This window comes from Hypanus sabinus, chromosome 5 (genome assembly GCF_030144855.1).
Source record: "Hypanus sabinus isolate sHypSab1 chromosome 5, sHypSab1.hap1, whole genome shotgun sequence".
NCBI classification, from domain to species: Eukaryota; Metazoa; Chordata; class Chondrichthyes; order Myliobatiformes; family Dasyatidae; genus Hypanus; species Hypanus sabinus.
In genome coordinates, this window is record NC_082710.1 from 12,604,080 (window position 1) to 12,627,396 (window position 23,317).

Below are 23,317 nucleotides of genomic sequence, written 5' to 3' on the forward strand. Positions count from 1 at the left end.
GTAACCCACTCTAGAAACTGCATAGAATATCCCTAGCACATAGTCCTCTATTTTTCTCAGCTCCATGTTCCTATCTAAGAGGCTCTTAAAAGACCCGATTGTATCCGCCTCCACCACCACCACCGACAGCCCATTCCATGCACCCACCGCTCTGTGTGAAAAACTTACCCCTGACATCCCCTCGGTACCTGTTTCCAAGCATCTTAAAAATTATGCCCCCCTTGTGCTAGCCATTTCAGCCCTGGGAAAAAGCCTCTAGCTATCCACATGATCAATGCCTCTCATCATCTTATACACCTCTAACAGGTCACCTCTCATCCTCCATTGCTCCAAGGAGAAAAGGCCAAGTACACTCAACCTATTCTCATAAGGTACGCCATCCAATCCAGGCAACAGTCTTGTAAATCTCCTCTGCACTCTCTCTGTATAGTATCCACGTCCTTCCTGTAGTGAGGTGACCAGATATTAGAGGAAGGTTTTTTATTTAGAGAGTGGTTGGTGCGTGGAATGCACTGCCTGAGTCAGTGGTGGAGGCAGATACACTAGTAAACTTTAAGAGACTACTAGATAGGTATATGGAGGAATATAAGGTGGGGGGGGGGGTTATATGGAAGGCAGGGTTTAAGGGTCGGCACAACATTGTGGGCCAAAGGGCCTGTACTGTGCTGTACTGTTCTATGTTCTATGTAACTACTTCCCTGTATGTCCTGTCTATTAACACTTCAGCTTCCTGAATGATCCAGAGTTAATCCAGTTCCAGCTCCAAGTCCTTAACACAGTCTGTTAGAAGCTGCAAGTGGATGTACATCTTGCAAGTCTAGTCATCAGGGGCACTGGAGGTACTCTGCCATCCCACATCTCACAAGAGGAACATTCCATTATCCTGCCTGGCAACTCAACTGTTCTAAATGGGGAATAAGAAAGAAAGAGTATTAATGAAAATAAATCTACCTACAGCCTATGCCTCTCCTCATCAAAGCCAAATGAGCCAAATCCCTATCTCCCCACTCACACAACGGCTGAAAAATATTGCACCTAACCTGTCACTTATTACTTTAAACGCATTGTTACGGGCAGAACGTATAAACTCCTTACACACAACTACTTTCCACAGCCACTGTCAGGCAGCAGGCATAAAAACCTAACATCACACGCCACCAGATTCAGGAACAGCAACTGCCCTTAAACTGTTCGGTTCCTGAGCCAACTAACAAAAGCATAATCACTACAGTTGAGCAACGCTATGTCGACTTAGCACTGAAATAGGCATTTTATCACTCCAATTGTCCTTTCTTGTAATTGTGTATGGTTAATTTTGTTTAATTTATGCTTTTACGTGAAGTTTGCTTATCTGGTGCTGTGTGCCTGTGATGCAACTGCAGGTTCAAAGTTTAAAGTTCAAAGTAAATTTATTATCAAAGTGCAAACACAAGGAAATCTGCAGATGCTGGAAATTCAAACAACACACACAAAATGCTGGTGGAACACAGCAGGCCAGGCAACATCTATAAAGGGAAGCACTGTTGACGTTTCGGGCTGAGACCTGATGTCAACAGTGCATCTCCTTATAGATGCTGCCTGGCCTGCTATGTTCCACCAGCATTTTGTGTGTGTTATTATCAAAGTACATGTTGGTCACCATATACAACCTTGAGATGTGTTTTCTTGCAAGAATTCACAGAAAGTACAATAACCATAATAGAATGAATGAAAGATTGCAATGACAGGGCAGACAATCAGCCTGCAAAAGACAACAAAATGCAAGTACAAAAGAAGGGAAAAAAAGCAATAAATATTGAGAATGTGAGATGAAGAGTCCTTTAAAGCGAGTCTACTGGTTGTAGGAACAGTTCAGTGATGGGGCAAGTGAAGTTGACTGAGGTTATCCCTTTTGGTTCAAGAGCCTGATAGTTGAGGGGTAATAACTGTTCCCGAACCTAGTGATGTGAGTCCTGAGGCTCCTGTACCTTCTTCCTGATGACAGCAGTGAGCATGGCCTGAGTGGTAGGAGACCCCGATGGTAGATGCTGCTTTCCTGCAACAACGCTCCATGTAGATGTACTCAATAGTGGGGATGGTTTTATCCATGATGGACTGGGCCATATCCACTACTTTCATCGTATCTGTGCATTCATGTACTTGTGCAGGTGATGGTAATGTCGACTTTTACTTTTTTGACATTAATCCACCCTATCATGGAAACATTCATTACATTCCACTCACTTTCTCTGTTGCCTAAGCCAAGTTGTTTTTTTTTCCTTTGCAGTCCTGATGAGGGGTCTCAACCTGAAACATTAACTGTCCATTTCCCTTCATAGATGCCGCCTGATCTCCAGCATTTTGTGTTGGTCCAGATTCCCTCAGCATTTTGTGTGTTGGTCCAGATTTCTAGCATCTGCAGAATCTCGTGTCTCAACCTGAAGAGTTGATTGTTTCTCTTTCAACTAACGCTGCCTGAGCTACTGACATCTTCTGACATACTTTGATTTTAGTTCAAAGGACTATGAACAGTACCACACAGTGCAGGCACTTTGGCCCACAATGTTGTAACCTTCTCTAAGATGAGTACATGCAGAGGGATGCACTGAAACCTGGTGCAGCCACCACAAAGGCACGTGAGGGAAGGACCACAGCATAGGGTTCCTCTGCTACTGGACAGGGAAGGGCCAAGTTGGGTGAGGGAGCCCCTCAAGTATTATAGTAGTGTTCCACCCAGAGAGACTTCAGTGTGAATGGTGTGAAGGAATATACTAGAACAGTAAGGAAAGCATTATCTATAAATGTAAAGAATGAAAAGGCATTGTACAGTTTAATCCTTGTTAAATTATTTATTATGAATTAAGTTTATTTTGGTTAAAAATCTTATCAAACCCATTCATCCCCATATTTTCATGTAACTTGTAAGATTAAGATTAGCATTATTTGCTAATATTTCTCATTGTCAGTAACAACCAGAAGTGATTATATCACCTTTCTAAGTTAAAATAACCGATTAAAAAGATTAACAGTAATGAAAGTGTGCAGATAATTACGTGGGTGATATGCCCCCATAAAAATGCGACTGGTGAAACACCCGGTCGACGGTTGTTGTGTGCGCTGTCTCTCCCAATTCAGCCACTGAAGCTTGTAACTCCTCCAGAGTTGTCATAGGTGTCTTAGTAGCCTCCCTCACTTCTTGCACAGTCACTGAGGACGGCCTGTTCTAGGCAGATTTACAGCTGTGCGTTATTCCTTCCATTTCTTGATGATCGACTTAACTGTTCTCCGAGGGATATTCAGTGAATTGGAACTTTTCTTGTATCCATCTCCTGACTTGTGCTTTTCAATAATCTTTTCACAGAGTTGTTTAGAGTGATCTTTTGTCTTCATGGTGTAGTTTTTGCCAGGATGCTGACTCACCGATACAGGTGTATTTTTACTACAATCAATTGAAACACCTTGACTGCACACATCTCCATTTAATTATGTGATTTCTAAAACCAATTGGCTGCACCAGTGATGATTTGGTGTGTCATGTTAAAGGGGGTGAATTCTTACGCAATCAATTACTTTGTGTTTTATATTTGTAATTAATTTAGATCACTTTGTAGAGATCTGTTTTCACTTTGACACAAGAGATTTTTCTGTTGATCAGTGTTAAAAAAAAGTCAAATTAAATCCGCTGTGACTTAATGTCTTAAAACAATAAAACATGAAAACTCCCAAGGGGAGTGTGTATTTTTTATAGGTGCTATATGTGCCTAAGACTTTCACACAGTATAATGAGGAGATCAGAACTGAACAGAAGCTCTGTTGTGTTCTCGAGCAGTTATTGATTATCAGAATCAGAATCAGGTTTATTATCACCAGCATGTGATGTGAAATTTGTTAATTGAGCAGCAGTTCAATGCAATACATGATATAGAAGCATAAATAAATAAATAAATTACAGTATACATATATTGAGTAGATTGAATAGATTAAAAACATGCAAAAAACAGAAATACTGTATATTAAGAAAAGTGAGGTAGTGTTCAAGGGTTCAATGTCCATTTAGGAATCGGATGGCAGAGGGGAAGAAGCTGTTCCTGAATCACTGAGTGTGTGTCTTCAGGCTTCTGTACCTCCTTCCTGATGGTAACAGTGAGAAAAGTGCATGCCCTGGGTGCTGGAGGCATTATCTTTTAACTTCACAACCTCCCTTCTACTGACTTTGACCTCAACATGAGCATGTTTTACTTTAGTTTTTATGATCATCATCATTATTACATGCCCTGTCATATGTCCTGGGTGATCATGGTCTTTGACAACGGCTGTTTTTTTACAAATTTTTCTACTGAGGTGATTTGCCATTGCCTTCTTCTGGGCATTTTTACAAGACAGGTAACCCCAGCTATTGTCAACACTCAGTGGTTGCATAACCAGGACTTCCATTGATTCTGTTATGTTTATTATTCTTGAATTGAATTGAATTGAATTTTTATTTATTGTCATTTAGAAACCACAACTGCAATGCAGTTAAAGAATGAGACAACGTTCTCCAGAATGATATCACAAAAGCACACAACAAAACAGACTACACCAGAAAATCCACATAACGTTTGGCAAACCCCAATCCAGAGTCCGGAGAGGCTGCTGCATATTAATATCGCGCTATCATCTTAGCGCGTTCCCCAGAAAGGAGCTCCAAAGCCACCAGAAAAAACAAGTCTACCCAGACACACCAAGTCAGGAGACCAACTCTACCACCCAACAAAACAAAAAATAAAACTACAAGACCTACACAAAACTACATAGTTACATATAGTTATAGTTAAAATATTGTCACAACAGTGCAAACAATACCATAACTGATAAAAAAAAGACCATAGGCACAGTAAAAATAGTCCAAAGATGTTAAAAGACTATAAGTTCAAAAGAAACCTTTATTCTATGGATTTATTGAGTATACATGAAAGAAAATGAATCTCTGTGTTGTATATGGTGACTTATGCCTTCATCATCATTATCTGCAGTGTCATGTGACGTAGGCTGTCATGGTCCCATGACCAGTAGTTTGTCATTGCCTTCTTCTGAACAGTGTCTTTACACGATGGGAGATCCCAGCCATTATCAATACACTTATGAGAGTGCCTGCCCGGCGTCAGTATTCACATGACTAGGACTTGTGATAAGCACCAGCTGCTCATATGATCATCCATGACCTGCACCAATGGCTTCATGTGACCCTGATCAGGGGCTAAGCAGGTGCTACACTTTGCCCAAGGGTGACCTACAGGCTAGCGGAGGGAAGGGGTGACTTACACCTCCTTTGGTAGAGACATATCTCCACCTCACCATATACAGGTCAATATATATTGAATAGATAGAACATACTTTTATTTATTGAACTTCCAAACCTATGTAAAATGAATTATACATGAAAAATAATTTATTTTAATGCATAAACATGCACAGATTTATTCCGCTTCTTCATTCATAGTGTTTAATCAGTTTGTGAACAAGCAAATCTCGAGTGAAAGCAGAGGCATAATGATTAAATGAGAATGATAGACAAATGAGCAATTAGCAGAGTTAGCAGATGTGTCACCTTCATTTGGAACTGTACTATATTGTTTTCTGATTGTTGTGTCTGTATGATGGCTGGAGGCAAAAATCCATTGCAAACACTTCATCATGTTCTTTCAGGATATCCACTAGAAATGTTTGCCATAAATAAAAACCCAAAATAAATAGTACATCTATCTATACATATACACACACACCTTAAATGCACCTAAATACATCCAATGACCTGGCCTCCACAGCTGCCTGTGATAACAAATTCCACTAATTCACCACATGCTAAAGAAATTACTCCACATGCAACACGAGTGAATCTGCAGATGCTGGAAATAAATAAAAACACAAAATGCTGGCAGAACTCAGCAGGCCAGACAGCATCTATGGGAGGAGGTAGTGACAACATTTTGGGCCGAAACCCTTCAACCCTCCTAATTGCATTTGCCTTCCTCATCACCAACTCAACGTGCAAATTAACCTTTAGGGCATTCTGCACGAGGACTCCCAAGTCCTTTTGCATTTCAGATTGTTTGGATCTTCTCACGTTTAGAAAATATTCTGCACATTTATTTTTACTACCAAAGTGTGTGACCATGCATTTCAAACATTATATTTCACTTGCCACTCTCTTTCTTGTTCATTCTGCCAATTCTGAGGCCTACCTGTTTCCTCAACACTACCTGCCCCCTTCACCAGTCTTTGTATCATCTGCAAACTTGGCAACAAAGCCATCTCTTCCACCATCTAAATCATTGATATACATCATAAAAAGAAGCATTTCCAACACCAACCCCTGCAGGATACCACTAGTGGTAGCCAATCAGAAAAGGATCCTTTTATTCCCACTCACTACCTCCTACCAATCAGCCAATGCTTTAACCACGTCAGTGACTTTCCTGTAATGCTATGGGCTCTTAACTTGGTAAGCAACCTCATGTTTGGTACCTTGACAGAGTCTTTCTGAAAGTCCAAATATACAACATCCACTGCATCATGTTTATCTATCCTATGTGTAATCTCCTGAAAGAATTCCAACAGGTTCACCAGGCAGGATTTTCCATTCAGGAAACCATGCTGACTTTGTCCTATCTTGCCCTATGTCACCAAATAGTCCATAGCTCATCCTTAACAATTGACTCCAGCATCTTCACAACCACTGAGGTTAAGCTAACGGGTGTATAATTTCCTTTCTGCTGCCTTCCTCCTTTCCTAAAGAGTTGAGTGACGTTTGCAATTTTCCAATCCTCTGCCACCATGCCGGTGTCCAATGATTTTTGAAAGATCATTACTAATGCACAATCTCATGATGAAATTAGAATGTCAGAATACATGTTGGAATAGGAATGGGAAGTGGAAGTAAAATGGGTGGCCACTGGGAGATCCCTTGAGATATCAGAATGGGAATGGGCTTTCCCAGTGGTTTCCTGTTTTAGTTCCACTTCCCCTTCTGACACGTCCATCCATGGCCTCCTCTACTGTCGCAATGAGGTCACACTCAGGTTGGAGGAGCAACACCTTATATTCCATCAGGGTAGCCTCCAATCTGATGGCAGGAACAGCAACTTCTTGAACTTCCGGTAATGACCAACCCCCCCCCCCCACCCACTCCTTCACCACTCCGCATTCCCATTTCCCTCTCTCAAATTATCTCTTTACCTGCCCATCACCTCCCTCTGGTGTTCCTCCCCCTTTTTCTTTCTTCCATAGCCTTTAGTCCTCTCCTATTAAATTCCCCCTTCTCTAGCCCTGTATCTCTTCCCAACTTCCCAACTCTTTCCTTCACTCCTCACCTTCTCCTGGTTTCACTTATCTTCTTGTGTTTCTCCTTCCCCTCCTCCCACCTTTTAACTCTACTCCTCATCTTTTTTCAACAGTCCTGCTGAAGGGTCTCAGCTGGAATCGTCGTCGACTGTACTCTTTTCTATCGATGCTGCCTGGCCTGCTGAGCTCCTCCAGCATTGTGTGTGTGTATCACAGAATCATCTCCAAGTCAATAAAGATAGTAAGACATTGGAACAGAAGTGGAGCACTCAGCCCATTGAGTTTGGTCTGTCATTCCATCATGACTGATTTGTTATCCCTCTCAACTCCATTCTCCTGCCTTCTCCCTGATCCCTTGGTGCCCTTACTAATCAAAAATGTATCAATCTCCACTCTGAAAATACCTAATGATTTGCCCTCCACAGCCATCTGTGGCAATGAATTCCACAGATTCACCACCCTCTGGCTGAAACAATTTCTCCTCATCTCCATTCTAAATGGACATCCCTCTATTCTGGCACTGTGCCCTCCAGTTCTAGGCTCACTCATTATAGGAAATGTCCTCTCCACATCCACTCTCTCTAGGCCTTTCAATGTTTGATAGGTTTCAATGAAGTTCCTCCTCGTTCATCTAAACTCCACTGAGTACAGTTCCAGAGCCATCAAACACTCTTCATATGTTAACCCTTTCATTTCTGAAATCAACCTCATGAACCTCCTCTAGACCCTCCCGAATGCCAGCACATCTTTTCAAAGTTCAAAGTAAATGTACTATTGAAGTACATATATGTCACCACATACAATCCTAAGACTTGTTGTATTGTGGACGTATTCTTTTCTTAGATAAGGGGCCGAAACAATACTACAAGGTCAGTCTGACCAATGCCTTATTATGAGTGATTATAAATGAATTAGACAGGCAATTCATATTGCACCATTCCATCAGCATGTGCTAGTTCTCAACCTCACACCAAGAAGTGAAAAATCAATGTACAAGTCATTGCTGAACCAATCCTATCAAACTCAATCATTGAATGTGTATGGTCACAATCAGTGTATCCAGTGCAGTGTTACCTTTCCTTAACATAAACATTACTTACAAGCAAACAAAATCCATTTCCAAAGACTCCCCATTCATGTAAGTTAAATATTTTAGCCCCAAAACTTGTGGATCAATAGTCTAAATATTTACACCAGGAGAGTATCCTAACTTGGTTGCATCTCAGATCTCAGCCTGGTCTGCCCAAGAACAGAAATGCCTACAGAAAGTGGTGGATGCAGCCCATTCCAACAAAGCCCCCTCCCCCCCGCCCAATCTTCGAGCATATCTACGAGGAGCACTGCCACACAAAAGCAGTCTCCATTATCAAAGGCACTCCCCATCCAGCCCATGCTCTCTTCTCATTGCTGCTGTTGAGAAGGAGGTACGGAAGCTTTAAGTCCCACACCACCAGGCTCAAGAACAGTTATAACCCTTCAAACATCAAGTTCCTGAACCAGCATGGATAACGTAATTCACCTCAAAACTGAACCTCCATAACCTACAGACTTAGTTTCAAGGACACTGCAAACCATGTTCTCAGTATTATATATATATATATATTTATTTGCATAATTTCCCTACTTTTGCATATTGGTTGCTTTGCCAGACTTACACTGAAAGAATTCGACCTTGGACTTAAAAGTCTTGATAGTTTATTTCCTGTCAATTTCCAGATGAAATTCCATACTTAACATTTTTCTCCAGGCCCCCCTCAGGCGTATGACTGTTTCAGAGCCCCTCCCTCCCAAGTGGATAAATCCCAAGGAGAAGCTCCATAATTTATGCCTTTATAATAAGGTAAATGGGATATATGCAGAGAACTTTAGTAGCCTAGAGTTTCAAAGTGTTGCTTAGGTGTTCCTGGAAAATCTCACTGCAAGAACAAACTAAAATACTCATTATATTTAAATATAAAAATTTGCGGTGTTCTTGTGAGCCCAAGAGAATCTGCAGATGCTGGAAATCCAGAGTAACACACAGAAAATGCCGGAGGAACTCAGCAGGTCAGGCAGCATCTTTGGAGGGGAATAAACAGTCGATGCTTCAGGCTGAGACCCGTCTTCAGGACTCAGGGATGCTGATGAAGGGTCTTGGCCCGAAACGTTGACTGTTCATTCCCCTCCAAAGATGCTGCTCGGCCTAGTGGCATTGTCAAGTTTCACTCATTGAACTAGAAAATCTGAACTTAATTGCTTTCAAACATAGCAAACAGCATCAGTGTCATATATCCACGTATCTAGGGAAAAATAATGGAAAACACTGCAACATCTTAGAGAAAAACAATGAACAAATCTTTAAAAGGTTCCATCAATCTAGACTTTTACATGATTGAACAAATAATCATGTTCAAGTTTACTGTTTATCTACCACACACATGTATATGGCCTAACCAAACAAGGGTCCTCAAGACCAAGCTGCACAACACAGTTCATATAAGACATGCACACAAAACACAACACACAAAGCAAAATTACCACAAATAAATGAACAAATAATAAGATGCATTTACGACACAACTCAAAAAGTAAGCGGTATATGTCAGTGGTGCTTCACACGTGATGAGACCTGAGTGTTGACAGGGAGTTCAGTAGTCTCACAGCCCGGGGGAAGAATCAGTTCCCCATCCTCAAGCTCAGTCTTCATCAGGCAGGTAGCTGATTAAAACCTGACGAGTGATTGCACATAATATTATTAATGTGTACTGCTGCTCTTCTGGGAATTTTTGAGCGATATTAGTTCCCTGAGCAGACTGCTTCAACATAACATTATTCCTCCAGACTGTGCTGGTGGGCTCCACTCGAGGTGCTCTTTCTCCTTCCTAGCAGGGGAACTGATCAGCTGGAGAGCTGAGCAACGACCGTAGTCGTTAGCAGTTATCAGTCAGGCATTCTGCTCCAGACAGAACATAGATTAATGAAGTAGCATCGGGTTGAATCTTATTGAAATTTATAGTTCAAATTCTACCTCTGCCTGAAGGTGATTGGGGTGGCACAGTAACCGAGCGATTCGTGCAGTCACTTTACAGCACCAGCAATTACTGATCGAGGGTCCATTCTCGTCACTGTCTGCAAGGAGATGTACGTTCTCCCTGTCACTGCATGGGTTTCCTTTGGGTGCTCCAGTTCCCTCCCACATTCTAAAGACTCCCTGTTTGGCTAGTGAATTGTGGACAGAAGCACGGTAAACCTTGCAGGCTGCTCCCAACACATGCTCTGACTGTGTTGGTCGTCAACGCAAACAATGCATTCCACTGTATGTTTCAGTGTGTGTTGACAAATAAAGAGAGTGCATATTCTTTATCTTTGTAATTGTACACTTAACAAAACATTCCATAGCATAACTTTTAGAAAATAAAACTTCAGTAGTGAACCAAATATACAAGGTAAATAAGAGAAAAAAACTTTAAAATCTAAGTAATAAACAGACGTTCAACACAAAGGTCCTGAATCAACGACCAGGAAATGGATACAATCAATAGCCAAAAGCAACAGTCAGAACATTCTGTTAATTCAGTGACTGTGAACCTTAGTGACATGCTTTCCTGGATTTCTAGTGACTCCCAACTTGTACGCTTTCTTCCTTTGATGCTTTTGGTCTCCCACACATCTCGAGTTATCAGTAATCCCATGAAAGCACATTCTAAAATACAAAGATAAAGATTATACGTTGGTTATTTGTATTGGTCACATGTACATCAAAACATACAGTGAAATGTGTCATTTGCAAAAACAACCAACACAGACAGAGGATCTGCTGAAGGGCAGCCCACAAGTGTCGACAGGCTTCTGTCATCAACATAACACGCTCAAAACTTACCAATCTTATACGTCTTTGGAATGTGGGAGGACACTGGAGCACCCAGAGGAAAGTCACGCAGTCACTGGAGGAATGTGCAAACTCCCTACAGACAGCGGCAGGAATTGAACTAGATGCCAGAATATGTTGCAAGTTTGAAATTCGGTAGATTCAAGGTAATTGGGACACATTGGGATGAGTACCATTTGGTCTAATTAAGTGGCTGCCCGCATTTCATGGAAATAGTTAACAAGGTTTAATAAAGACAAATTACTGTTTAACTGAGTAACAAATGATATATTCAAATGAAAAACAGAATTAATTAGAACACTCTCAATACTACTACCCTGTATTAGTTCCTAATAACTATGATGGTGAAGTTAACCCGGCATACACTACTGTGTTCTTTCGCTTGACTGTAAGTGAACAAAGTTAGCACAGACACCTAGTGCAGACAATGGACTGCCTTCCTACATGCTTCCTCCAAATCTTCATAATGATTGTCGATACTTTTAAAAATCTTCGCCGTTCCTAACTTATTGAAGTAATGAAATAGTTTCATTTTCACTCCTGGCCGTTTCTGGCATCTCCAAGCCTGAATGCTTGAAACTACAGTGAACAAAACGGTTCTGAATTGCCTTAACTGCTTATTTTTCAACAACTATCAGTGACAAAAATCATTGCTTTTTGAACTAATGCAAAGGATGCTTTTTAAAAACTGTTCGCTCCAAGCATGGTGTAGTGTCTAAACAGCCACACAAGTGCATGTGACTGACACGTGTCAGCAAAAGTCTCCAGTCCCAATTAAGCAGTATCGTGTCCCAAATAAACAAGGGGAATCTTGGCTATTTTTTGATTAGTTTTTGTTCTTCAAGAGTTGTCCCAATTAAGCGGCTGTCCTGATTAACCAATAGTACAATTAATCAGAATCTACTGTAATCTTTGAAGAAACACAATACAAACTATTCCTTATCAACATTCTTGAGGCTGAATGTGATGCTTCCATTTATTCCACTGTCATCAATATTGTTGATTGCACAGTAACCTGGGTACATTAACAATATTTTCCAAATTCATTAATAAAAGCCCTAATTCCAGGAAATCTTACCATCACATGAAAAATAATAACATTTTGGTAGATGTCCAACCAGGTAATAACTGGAATGACATATCAACAGTCTGAACTACCAGGTTCAGGAACTCAACCATCAGGCTCTTGGACCAAAGGGGAAAACATCACTCCACCCAACCCTGAACTGATCAAACAAACAACGGCAAACACGAGGAAATCTGCAGATGCTGGAAATTCAAGCAAAACACACAAAATGCTGGTGGAATGCAGCAGGTCAGGCAGCATCTAGAGGGAGAAGCGCTGTCGACATTTGTCCCGATGAAGGGTCTCGGCCCGAAACGTCGACAGCGCTCCTCCCTATAGATGCTGCCTGACCTGCTGCATTCCACCAGCATTTTGTGTATGTTGCAAACAAACAATGGACTCACTTTGGAAAACTCTGCAACTCATGTCCTCAGTATTATTTTTTACATATTTATTATTGTTATTATTATTATGTTTTCATTTTGTATTTGCATGTGTCTTCTTTTAAACATTTGTTGTCAGTCTTTGTAGCTCTTCATTGATTCTATTGATTTTTTTTCTATTATGAATGTTTGCAAGAAAATGAATCTCAAGGTAGTGTATGATGACATAAATCTACTTTGATAATAAATATACTTTTGACTGTGAATGATAAAGAGATTGATCGGACAGAAATGGCAGATCAGAGGAATGAGATCAAAATGCTTTGAGTTAGCTTCGTTTTCCTTTTCTGGATCACCACAGTTGTAAACTGAATCAAAGATGATGCTGAATCAGCGTATAGGAGGGAGGTTGAAAATCTGGCTGAATTATGGCGTAACAATCACCTCTCACTCATTGTCAGCAAGACCAAGGAAATAATTCTAGATTTTAGGAAAGGGAAACCAGAAGTCCATGACCTGTCCTTATCGAAGGATCAGAGGTGGAGAGGATTAGCAGCTTTAAATTCCTGGGTGTTACTACTTCACACTGTCCCAGCATGCAAGTGCAATTATGAAGAAAGCACAACAGCACCTCTAGTTCCTTAGGATTTTGCAGAGGTTCTCCCTGACATCTAAAACTTTGACCATCTTCTATTGGTGTATAGCCCAGAGTATATTGACAGGCTGCATCATGGCCTCGTTCAGAAACACCAATGCCTGAGTGGAAAATCCTACAGACGATAGTGGGTTCAGCCCAGTATATCATAGGTGAAGCCCTCCCAATCACTGAGCATGTCTACATGAAATGCAGTCATAGGAAAGCAGAATCCATCATCAGAAATCTCCACTACCCACATCATGCTCTCTTCTCACTGCTGCCATCAGGTAGAAGGCACAAGAGCCTCAGGATTCACAGCCTCATGTTCAAGGACCATTACTACCCCACAACCATCAGGTTCCGGAATAAAAGGGGATAACTACACTCACTTGCTTCATCACTGATATGTTCCTAAAAACCAATTATCTCACTTTAAAGACTCCATCTTTTCTCGTTATTTAGTGATATTTATTCATATTTGCATATGCACAATTTGTTGTCTTCTCCATTCTAGTTGATTTTTCAGTGATCTTGTTACAATTACTATTCTATAGATTAGATGAGTGTGCCTACAGGAAAATGAATCTCAGGGTTATATATGGTGAGACACACATACTTCGATACTAAAATTTACTTTGAACTATGAAATTAATATCAAGGAGAAACCTGCCAGAAGTGGCTATCATTCAGTCAGGAAAAAGTTGTTGCTTATTACCACTTTAAGATTGAAATATGCAGAATCAGAATAGTTTGCAACACAGGCCAATACTGACCACACCATGTAACCTCAGATATTTAAGGTGATGAACTATCCTAAACTTATCACACCTCTGATTCAGTTGTGAGAAACATTAAAAAAAAGACGCATATTAGTTGTTAGCTTTAGGATTTAATGTCTGTACTTGGGAGGGAAGACTGATGCTGACACACAAAGGTTGAAATAGATGCTTGTCCTGGAAGAAAGCCACATGGTCACAGGGAGAACATACAAACTCCTTACGGACAGTGGCGGTAATTGATTCCCGATCTTACAGCTAGTGCCACAGTAACTACCACTCTACCTCGCCACCCCACCTTTCCAGCCTCTTGCTCCCTTCAGTCAGCCTGTCCATTGCTTCCTACTGGGTCTTACCTGTAAGCAACTACTAGTAAGAGTATGTAACCCAACACTAATGTTTCTGAAGGAGAGACCTGTAAGTGACATGCTGATATTTATTGGAACAGTTGTAGAGAATCCTTTGTGGAACAGGGTTTCTTTCTCATTCTCTCTTTCACCAGTGTTGTCTTTGGTCGTCATTTATCCTTAGATCACCAGTGTAGATTCTGACCTGTGCCTAAATCAGGAAAGTCAAAGGTGAATGAAAATTGGGAAGTCTCAGCTGTGGCAGTCATTCCTGCAGTACCAGTGGTGTTGGGTTACCTGGTTTACCAGTAGTTGCTCTCTGGTAAGACCCAGGAGGAAGGAATAGGCAGTGAAAGGTGGTGGCATAGCAGTTGGCATAATGCTTTAGAGCACCAGCTACAAGATTGAGGTTCGATTCCTACCACTGTAGGGAGATTGTGTGATCTTCTTGTGAGCGTGATTGTTTCTTCCAGGTGTTTTGGTCCCCTCCCAAAGTTCTAGGCATGCTATGTTAACGGTGGAAGCATGGTCACACTTGTGGGCTGCCCAGAACAATCATCGCTGATTTGACACAAAGTAATGTTTGTTTCGATGTATGTGACAAACTAAAGCTAATCTTTATCCTCTCTTTGAACTGATTCTTAGATAATTAATGTAATTAAGGATCCTTTTAAAGAAAACTCTGTATTTTATTATGGTGTAAGCAAATCTGTATGAACATCAGAAACTACTGTTATTTTGCTGTGTGAACCAGATCAGAATTGTGTAAAACAACAATCTGACATGCCTACTTTATTGCTCTCTACAAAAAAAATCAAAACTCTTATCTACATATTCCTTAAGCATGCCCATTGCCGATGGCAGCAGACACTGCGGACAGGTCCTCAATATGTCCGACCCTGCCCTGACCAGCCAAAGGATTCTTCAGCAGACACAGATCCCTTAATTCACATATTGAAAGACTAAATTCAATTATTCAGCTGGTATTGACCTTGCTCGGGGCTGCATTAATGACTTGACCACAACCTCAAGAGAATATGCTATTCTGAGTGTGCACTTTTCCAGTTCTCTTGCAGTTGATCTGGCTCCTTTTTCAACAAGACTTAAGTCAGGGGTTATTCTGAAGTAAAGGATGGTGATTACAGAACAGAGAAATTTGTCTATAAAATCTTGAAGTCAACTCAAAAGCTTTATAGAAACATAGGAACCTACACCACAATACAGGCCCTTTGCCCACAATGCTGTGCTGATCATGTACTTACTTTAGAAATTACCCAAGGTTACCCACAGCCCTCTATTTTTCTAAGTTCCATGTACTCATCCAGGAGTGCCTTAAAAAACCCTATGGTATCTGCCTCCACCACTGTTGCCGGCAGCCCATTCCACGCACTCAGCGTAAAAAAAAACTTACCCCGACATCTCCTTTGTACCTACTTCCAAGCACCTTAAAACTGTGCCCTCTCCTGTCAGCCATTTCAGCCCTGGGAAAAAGCCTCTATCCACATGATCAATCTGCCCGTTGGAGACAGAAATATCGGAATAATGATCAGAATGAGCTTCACTGAGAAAGTGCTCTGAAAAACTGTAATCTGCTCTCCAAATTTTGTTGTTGCACAGGTTATCTACCTCATGAATAAGTATTACGTGTGACTAAAACACTTCAAGAAGTATTTTCAAGGGCAGTAACTTTCAAAGAATCGGGCTGATTTCACTTGTTCTGTTAGCTTGTTTTAGATAAGTGCTAGCATTTTAGAAACCTATTATAAATACAAAGAGACTCTGCAGATGCTGGAAATCCAGAGCAACACTCTCACAAAACGCTGCGGGAACTCAGCAGGCCAGGCAACATCTATGGAGGGGAATAAATAGTCTGCATTTCAGGACTAGAAAGGAAGGGGGCAGAAGCCACAATAAGGTGGGGAGAGGGAAATGAGTACAAGCTGGCGGGTGACAGGTGAGACCAGCTGAGGGGGTAGATGGTTGGGGAGGGGGAAGAGTGATAAAGTAAGAAGCTGCAAGGTGATAGGTGGAAAAGGTAAAGGGCAGATAGGAGAGTGGGCCATGGGAGAAGGAGAAGGAGGCTCTATTGGTGATGGACAAGTGAGGAGCCAGAATGGGGAATGAAAAATGAGAGAAAGGGGAGTAGAAATTACTAGTAGTTAAGGAAATTGATGTTCATGACCTTAGGGTAGAGGCTACATATGATTGATTGATTTATAATTTGACCATGGTGAGTGCATATTTTAGCTAACATAGTCAGATCTGCTCAAGTCAGAAAATTACTCCACATCCTTAATAATTTAGTAGTTTACATGTGAAAAATAACATTAGGTTTTATTGGATACAAATAAAACACACACAAAACATACAATGCAGATGCTCAATTATCCAGTCTCAGGGTCAGGCCTACCAATTTTTCCACACTGTAGTCATTTCTTGTGTCCTTGAAACAATATAGTGTCTCTGCCTGATCACAATGAATCCATTGAAGAAGCTTGCTACAAAACATTTATTATTTAAATCAAGGACTGAGACCTATAGCACATTTGATGTAACAGTTTAATGAGCAAGTTTTCAATCTAAGAAACTTTACAATTTAAAGAACATACAAATGATGTAATACAGAATGTGCTGAACAATAAACCAGGACACGTCGCTAATTAGTACTCAGGAACACAAAGAAAAGTGAAGGCAGAGCTACTAAACACAATACTATTGTGCCCGCAGGAACAAATACAAAGTAGGAAACACTGGGATAAGAAAATTCATTTTAAACATTGAAATCATGCAATGAGGTGCAGTGCTGGGCAGCCATCGAGATATGCTTCAGACTTTGTACAGCAACTTCTAAAAGCCATCTGCATGAAGTAAATGTGCCCTAAAAACCTGGAGTTACTGTGTATAGGTACTGACTCGATATGTTGATTCTTTGATATGCTCATGGAATAGACATTTTTTTAAAATTTTAACTTCACTGTGATGTAAGGTAGCTTTAATTGGTATTCTTGTTAGAAAAAATTGAAAGAAAACACTATTGGTGGCTGTTTATTGTATTGAATTGGTTTGAAGAACAAAGTGCAGAACAACATTGCCAAAGCAATGTCAGAGGTTAATGAAGTGTAATAATGTCCAGGATTCGGGAATTACCACTACCAAAAGTCCTCTCTGATTCCACATTCACGTATTCAATTACTCTCAGCAGAATGTTTAGCACAGTTCCAATTTGTGAGGAAACTTCAAATACAAAGATGATTGAAGCTCCAGATCCTCCCCTACCACTAGGTTAAAGAATTTACCTCTTTATCTGACTACAGAAGTTTAACTGGTTAAAATATTTTCTAAACATTATACATTGTAATAGATGTCAGGGCATCTGTTTTCTGAAAACATGCTACGCAGCATCACGGAAGAGTGAATTTGATTTCAAAAGAGTCATACTAAAAAATAAATTGTTTCAAAAACTAAATGGTTCCTTTGTCCCAACTAGGTTAAATGCAGATTTAAAAACCATAGCTATAATTCAGCTTTTAGTGTCTCTCACCCTTTTTTCAAGAAAGTCAGTTCATAAAACAAGTCAAACAATATAATTTTAATGAAGTTTTTAGAAAGTATATGACATTTCATAAAAAAGTATAGATTATAAAAAACAGAATATGGAATTTATTTAATATAATTGATAAGGGGTATATAGATCAATGAAAAGTACAAAACATGAGGGTATTAAGCACTTAATTGTCATTTGCGTAAATGAATATTCTTGAATATGCAAAATGTCTATCTTTGCAACTAGTTTCAATGAACATCACATGCACTCAGATGAGATGCAGCATAAAGAGAATGTGTAGGCACATGCATTTTCTGTTCAGATTAAATTAGATTTTGCCATTTTGAAGTTAGAGGGCAATGTAAAGTAACATAAATATTAATGTTATTTTCTGTAAAACAATATCAATATTCAGGGCAAAAATAATAGAAAAGTTGTATTTATTGTTTCCTGGCAGTTTCTGCTTAGTTGGCTGAAATCTTTAAAATATCCACATCAGAGATTCTAGAGTCAGTTAAGCATGCTTTAACAAGGCAAACAAAAAAAGAATACAAAAAAATACCCAAATAATAAAGTATTGGCTGATTTAGTGACATACTAACAATAACTACAGAAATGCACTTGCTACATGGAATCAAACTGCGCTTTACAACAGTATATTACAGTGTAAACCATAGTCAAGACAAAGTTTCTTACACAAACTACATTATTTTACAGAACACACCAGAATGACTTTTGGAACAATTACCACGCTGTTATTGCAGCTATCTATCCATCGCAGAATTTATTTATATTTGTCTTTCATAATCTCTTGTGCAAACGTTTGAAAAATAGTGGCAAATGGTGAAATAACAAAGAACACTGCATTTTCTGATTTTAAAAAAGACAGAAAACTTGATCTTGGGAGCACTGCTTACATGAATTTGCTATCAAAGGCAAAATTTCCTTTTAAATAATCGTTTCTCGGTGTGAGGCACAATGCAAAGGCAAAAGAGAAATCATAGCTAAGTACGAGAGAGAACTGCCAGAAGCTTTATTTTCACAACTAACATACATATACCCAGTAGCTACTTTATCAGGTACACCTGTTATCCTGCTTGTTAATGCAAATATCTAATCAGCCAATCATTTTGCTGAAACTCAATGCATAAAAGCATGCAGACATGGTCAAGAGGTTCAGTTGTTGATCAGACCAAACATCAAAATGCAGAAGAATTGTGATCTAAGTGACTTTGACTGTCAAATTATTGTTGGTGCCAGATGGGGTGGTTTGAGTATCTCAGAAACTGTTGATCTCCTGGGATTTTCACACACAACAGTTTCCAGAGTTTACAGAGAATGGTGTGATAAATGAGACATCCAGTGAGTGGCAGATCCGTCAATGAAAATGCCTTGTTAATGAGGGGTCAGAGGAGAATGGCCAGTATGGTTCAAACTGACATGAAGGTGACAGTAACTCAAATAACCATGCTTTACAGAAGTGGTGCTCAAAAGAACTTCTCTGAATATTTGTCAAACCTTGAAATAGATAGGCGACAGATCATGAACATACATTCAATGGTCACTTTCTTGGGTACAGGAGCTACAGGAGATGCCTAATAAAGTGGCCCACTGCATGTGTGTTGCAAATGGGCATCATGGCAACAGAATATTGCAATGTCAATTGTGAATTATACTGAGTACAATGACAAAAGCGAATTCTATTAACCTGAAATTTTTGGATTTTCATTGGCTAAATGGCAGCACTGAACCAGTTTTAGCACACAGTCTGAAACTACACAAGTTAAAAATGTTATATATCATCATCACTGTGAAATAACCACAATATCCTCACAGTTAACTACACCTTGCATCGTAACTCTTCAATTTCTCCCTGGATTTGAAGTAACTTCATCAGACTCAAACACAAAACAGGACTGTGAAATTGGAAATGTAGTCTTTTTAATCTGCTAATCAAACAAATTTTACATAATGAAATATCGGATTGTAGACTGCACACTTCATAACATTCATTGCTGAGCAACACACACAGAACGCTTAAGGAACTCAGCAAGTCAGTCAGTGTCAATGAGAACAGAAGGGAACAGACCATGCATACACAAATAATCAATATATTTCATGAAATGCTTTCAAAAAAAATTACTGCATGCATAACCACTTGATCAAAAAATAGCATTAGGATATTTTTCCTCTTGAATTTTGGGTGGTAATAGATTGGCTGTAGGTTGTAAGACTGCAGCACTAACCACTCTGTTCTCACTGATGAAGAGCTGACTGAAATTTCAGAACAAGTTGATATCTAAAAGAACAATGACTTAGGCAGCAGGTGAACCAAGGTGGCTACTCCACATATGTACAGTAGTCCCAACACAGGTTTTTTCTTCAACTCTGTATAGTACATTCTCTGGGTAGAAGTGAACACGGAATGAGCTGGGCCACATTTATTCTCCCGTGCACTGGAGCGTTTCCTCCACTGTGTCTAGTGTTCACTCTCTATGGGCTCAGTCTCCAACCTGGCTGTTTGCTACTGGAAGTTCAACAATTTACTGAAATGAGGCTCAGTCATATAGACCTCATGCCATCATCACTGCCTTGCCCAATGCCTTGCAAAATAAATGCACCACATCAAAATTAATATCCAATCTCTCAACAAAGATCTCCCTTATTTCTCATCAAATGAAGTATAAATAATTTATTTTCTTTCAGATTTTTGGTGGTGAGCAATGGTTTATGAAAATATAAACCAGTTATTTCTTGCAAATACATAAATCAAGTGCTCAATGAGTGCAAGAAGTGATATCTTTCTTGCTTAAATGGTTTAATGTTACAAGAATGAATATATGACTCAGACAAGCAACACTGTTCATCCTACCTGCTCAGTTATAAAATATAACACAATATATTGATGTTTAGTGTATTCAAGATTTGAATGAAGCTTAGAGGGACAATAGTATTTTAATCGTATTTTAACGTGGAACCTGGATCAGCTTCTACAGCTATCTGAGGACCCACCAATAGATGGCCCCTTAGGAGAACATCATGTTTGACTTGAGTAATGCACCACTATAGTATTTTGACCTGGTTTGGTGAAGAAGTTTGGTAGTTCAAAATGTTTCTGTACTGCAAGATAGGGCTTGCAGGACAACTTAATTGCATGTTTGAAGTACTTGATGAGAATAGGTCAATCTTTACCATAACCCAATCACAATCCTCTCATTTGCACATTTAACTTTAGTTTAGTGGCATAATTCCATAAAAGTCACAAAAAGAATAAAGAATTACTCAAAGAAATCTATCTGTAATCTTCACAACAATTAGCACTATATTCAGATTGAAATGCAAAACTGCATATGATTAGTCTGTAATGGACGTGGTACTGGCATCACACTGTCAGACAATATATAAATATCTTCAAAAGACATCGCAAGAAAAAGAAGTCTGAATGCCCAAGTAAAAGATTTTTTGGGGACACGACAGTGCCTTTTTATCTTTTTCTGAAACATACTGTTTCTTGAAGCAAGTAATAAGTAGGCTGTTTTACAGAAACTCCATTTCTGATTGTTAGGGCCTTTTCAAATGAGGAATCACAGGGAAAGGACGACATTTACAATTTTCCTTTTTTGTTATTTTGCTAAGTTTTTACAGATTACTTAGCTTCTCTTACTTAGACACTTTCAACTAGAGATCAATTGCCATAATTATAAGTGATATAATGATGATTTGAACTGTACAGCACTTTAGTGTCGTGCAATCATTATCACTAGTTCCCACACCCAAGTCCCAGAAAATTAAAAAACATGTTCTATACTTAATTCATTTGTCTAATATAGAAAATTGATATAGTAACAGGAACTAACTTTTTCTTAAAAATATCAACTGTATAATTGGAGTTAGGAGTAGGTTAACTTCAAGTGGTTACATTAGTTAAACACAGAATTGTACATTTTTTAACATGCATAATTAATGAGCTTCAAAATTACGGTTCCATTTGAATAATGTTTGGTAAATTTCATTTAAATATTTTTAAATTGGTCTGAGAACAGAAAAAGTCAGCCAACAATTTGTACAAAATTTTACACTAGTTCCAATCTCAGACCAGAAAACGTTCCCCATGGGAAAAGACCCCAACTGCGGTGATTCCGTGAACCCTCATTCTCACACATACAAATCAAAAACCAAACAAAAAGAACTTCAGTTTGTTACAATCTACACATAATGTACATTTACAATATATCATTCTGCACAGAAGGAAGAATAAGGAATACATGAAAATTTACAAAAGATAGTTTCATTTTCCATTTTTTTTTAAAAAAGAGGTAATGGCTAAAACACAGAATTTTATGGTGCGATATTAACTAAGGAAGGATGGGCATCCTTCATTAGTGGCAGACCGAGGTCATCCAGATCATACGATTTGCCATCAAATATCCTTAATCACGCTCCTAGAGTACTACATCTCAATTTAATATTACCAGGGAAAAGACAGAAATAACAAAACTATTCTGCAATTTCTTAGCTGCAGTTGGTATAGCACTTATTGGCTGTTGTCAATGACCATAAGCATAGTCCACCTAGTGTTCAACATTGATATGCCAGAACTGTAGTTAAGGACCTGCATCCACCACTGTAAATCTAAAAGACAGGCTTGCTCCTATTTCACATGACAAGTAATGAAGCTCTAATTAATGAATAACACTTACTGAACACAACATTAAGTGCAAGATATTCATTAGCCTTTCTTTTTTCCCTTCCACATGTATATCCTACAGTGTTTGGCTAGTATATTTGTTCTGCTGAGTAGCAATGATGTCATATAAAGCATAAAAAGAGGTATTGTCAGGAGCTGGTTTATACATTACAAAATTACAATTAACATAACTTCTTGAGACTAAAGAGTGGACTGGAAGGGAAAAACAGAAGGAAGTAGACTCACATTAAGCTGTATTTATTACTGTATTCTTTCAAACAGCTGAATAAAGCACACCATGTCTTACTTAACTATGGGAAGTCATGGAAGTTGCTGCGTTTTGCCTCAGTTAGGCAATATCCTACATTTAAATGGTTGAACTGTTCAGTCTCTGAGGTTTTGTAAACTTAAAAAGAATATTTTGGACCCGCTTTCAGTACACAATGGGACACCTGTCATTTGCAGAACAACAGGGTCTTTGCTAGAATCAAAACCTCTTTTTCTGCAGAGCTTTGTAAAATATTTTAATCTTCTCTTGTGGATGTGGTTACTTCACGTTTTAAGAGGCAAATCACTCTGGCCTTGATCACGAGGAGGGATACATGATCACACACTCATTGTCATGCTTGGAGAATACTGTGGGAAAAAAAAGACAAAATAACATGTGAATTTACTTTAAGGACAGCAATTTCCTTCAGTTATAAACA

The 23,317-nt window shown here is 39.3% G+C and overlaps 1 protein-coding gene across 8 annotated transcripts in view; it reads right to left on the reverse strand.

The window, feature by feature from the left end:
- Window positions 1–9,466: 9,466 nt before the first annotated feature.
- The window catches only part of LOC132393927 (single-stranded DNA-binding protein 2), a 319,942-nt gene continuing 306,091 nt past the window's right edge, over window positions 9,467–23,317 (reverse strand). For 7 of the 8 annotated variants that reach the window (XM_059969375.1, XM_059969377.1, XM_059969379.1 and 4 more), the window contains one exon: window positions 16,921–23,246. Coding sequence is in view for 3 of the 8 variants with exons in the window: in XM_059969379.1 (XP_059825362.1) it covers window positions 23,217–23,246 (30 nt within the window). In the remaining 5 variants the exon portion in view is untranslated. Of the gene's footprint in view, window positions 10,985–16,920; window positions 23,247–23,317 lie in introns of those variants that run through there. The other variant, XM_059969374.1, reaches the window with a different exon arrangement.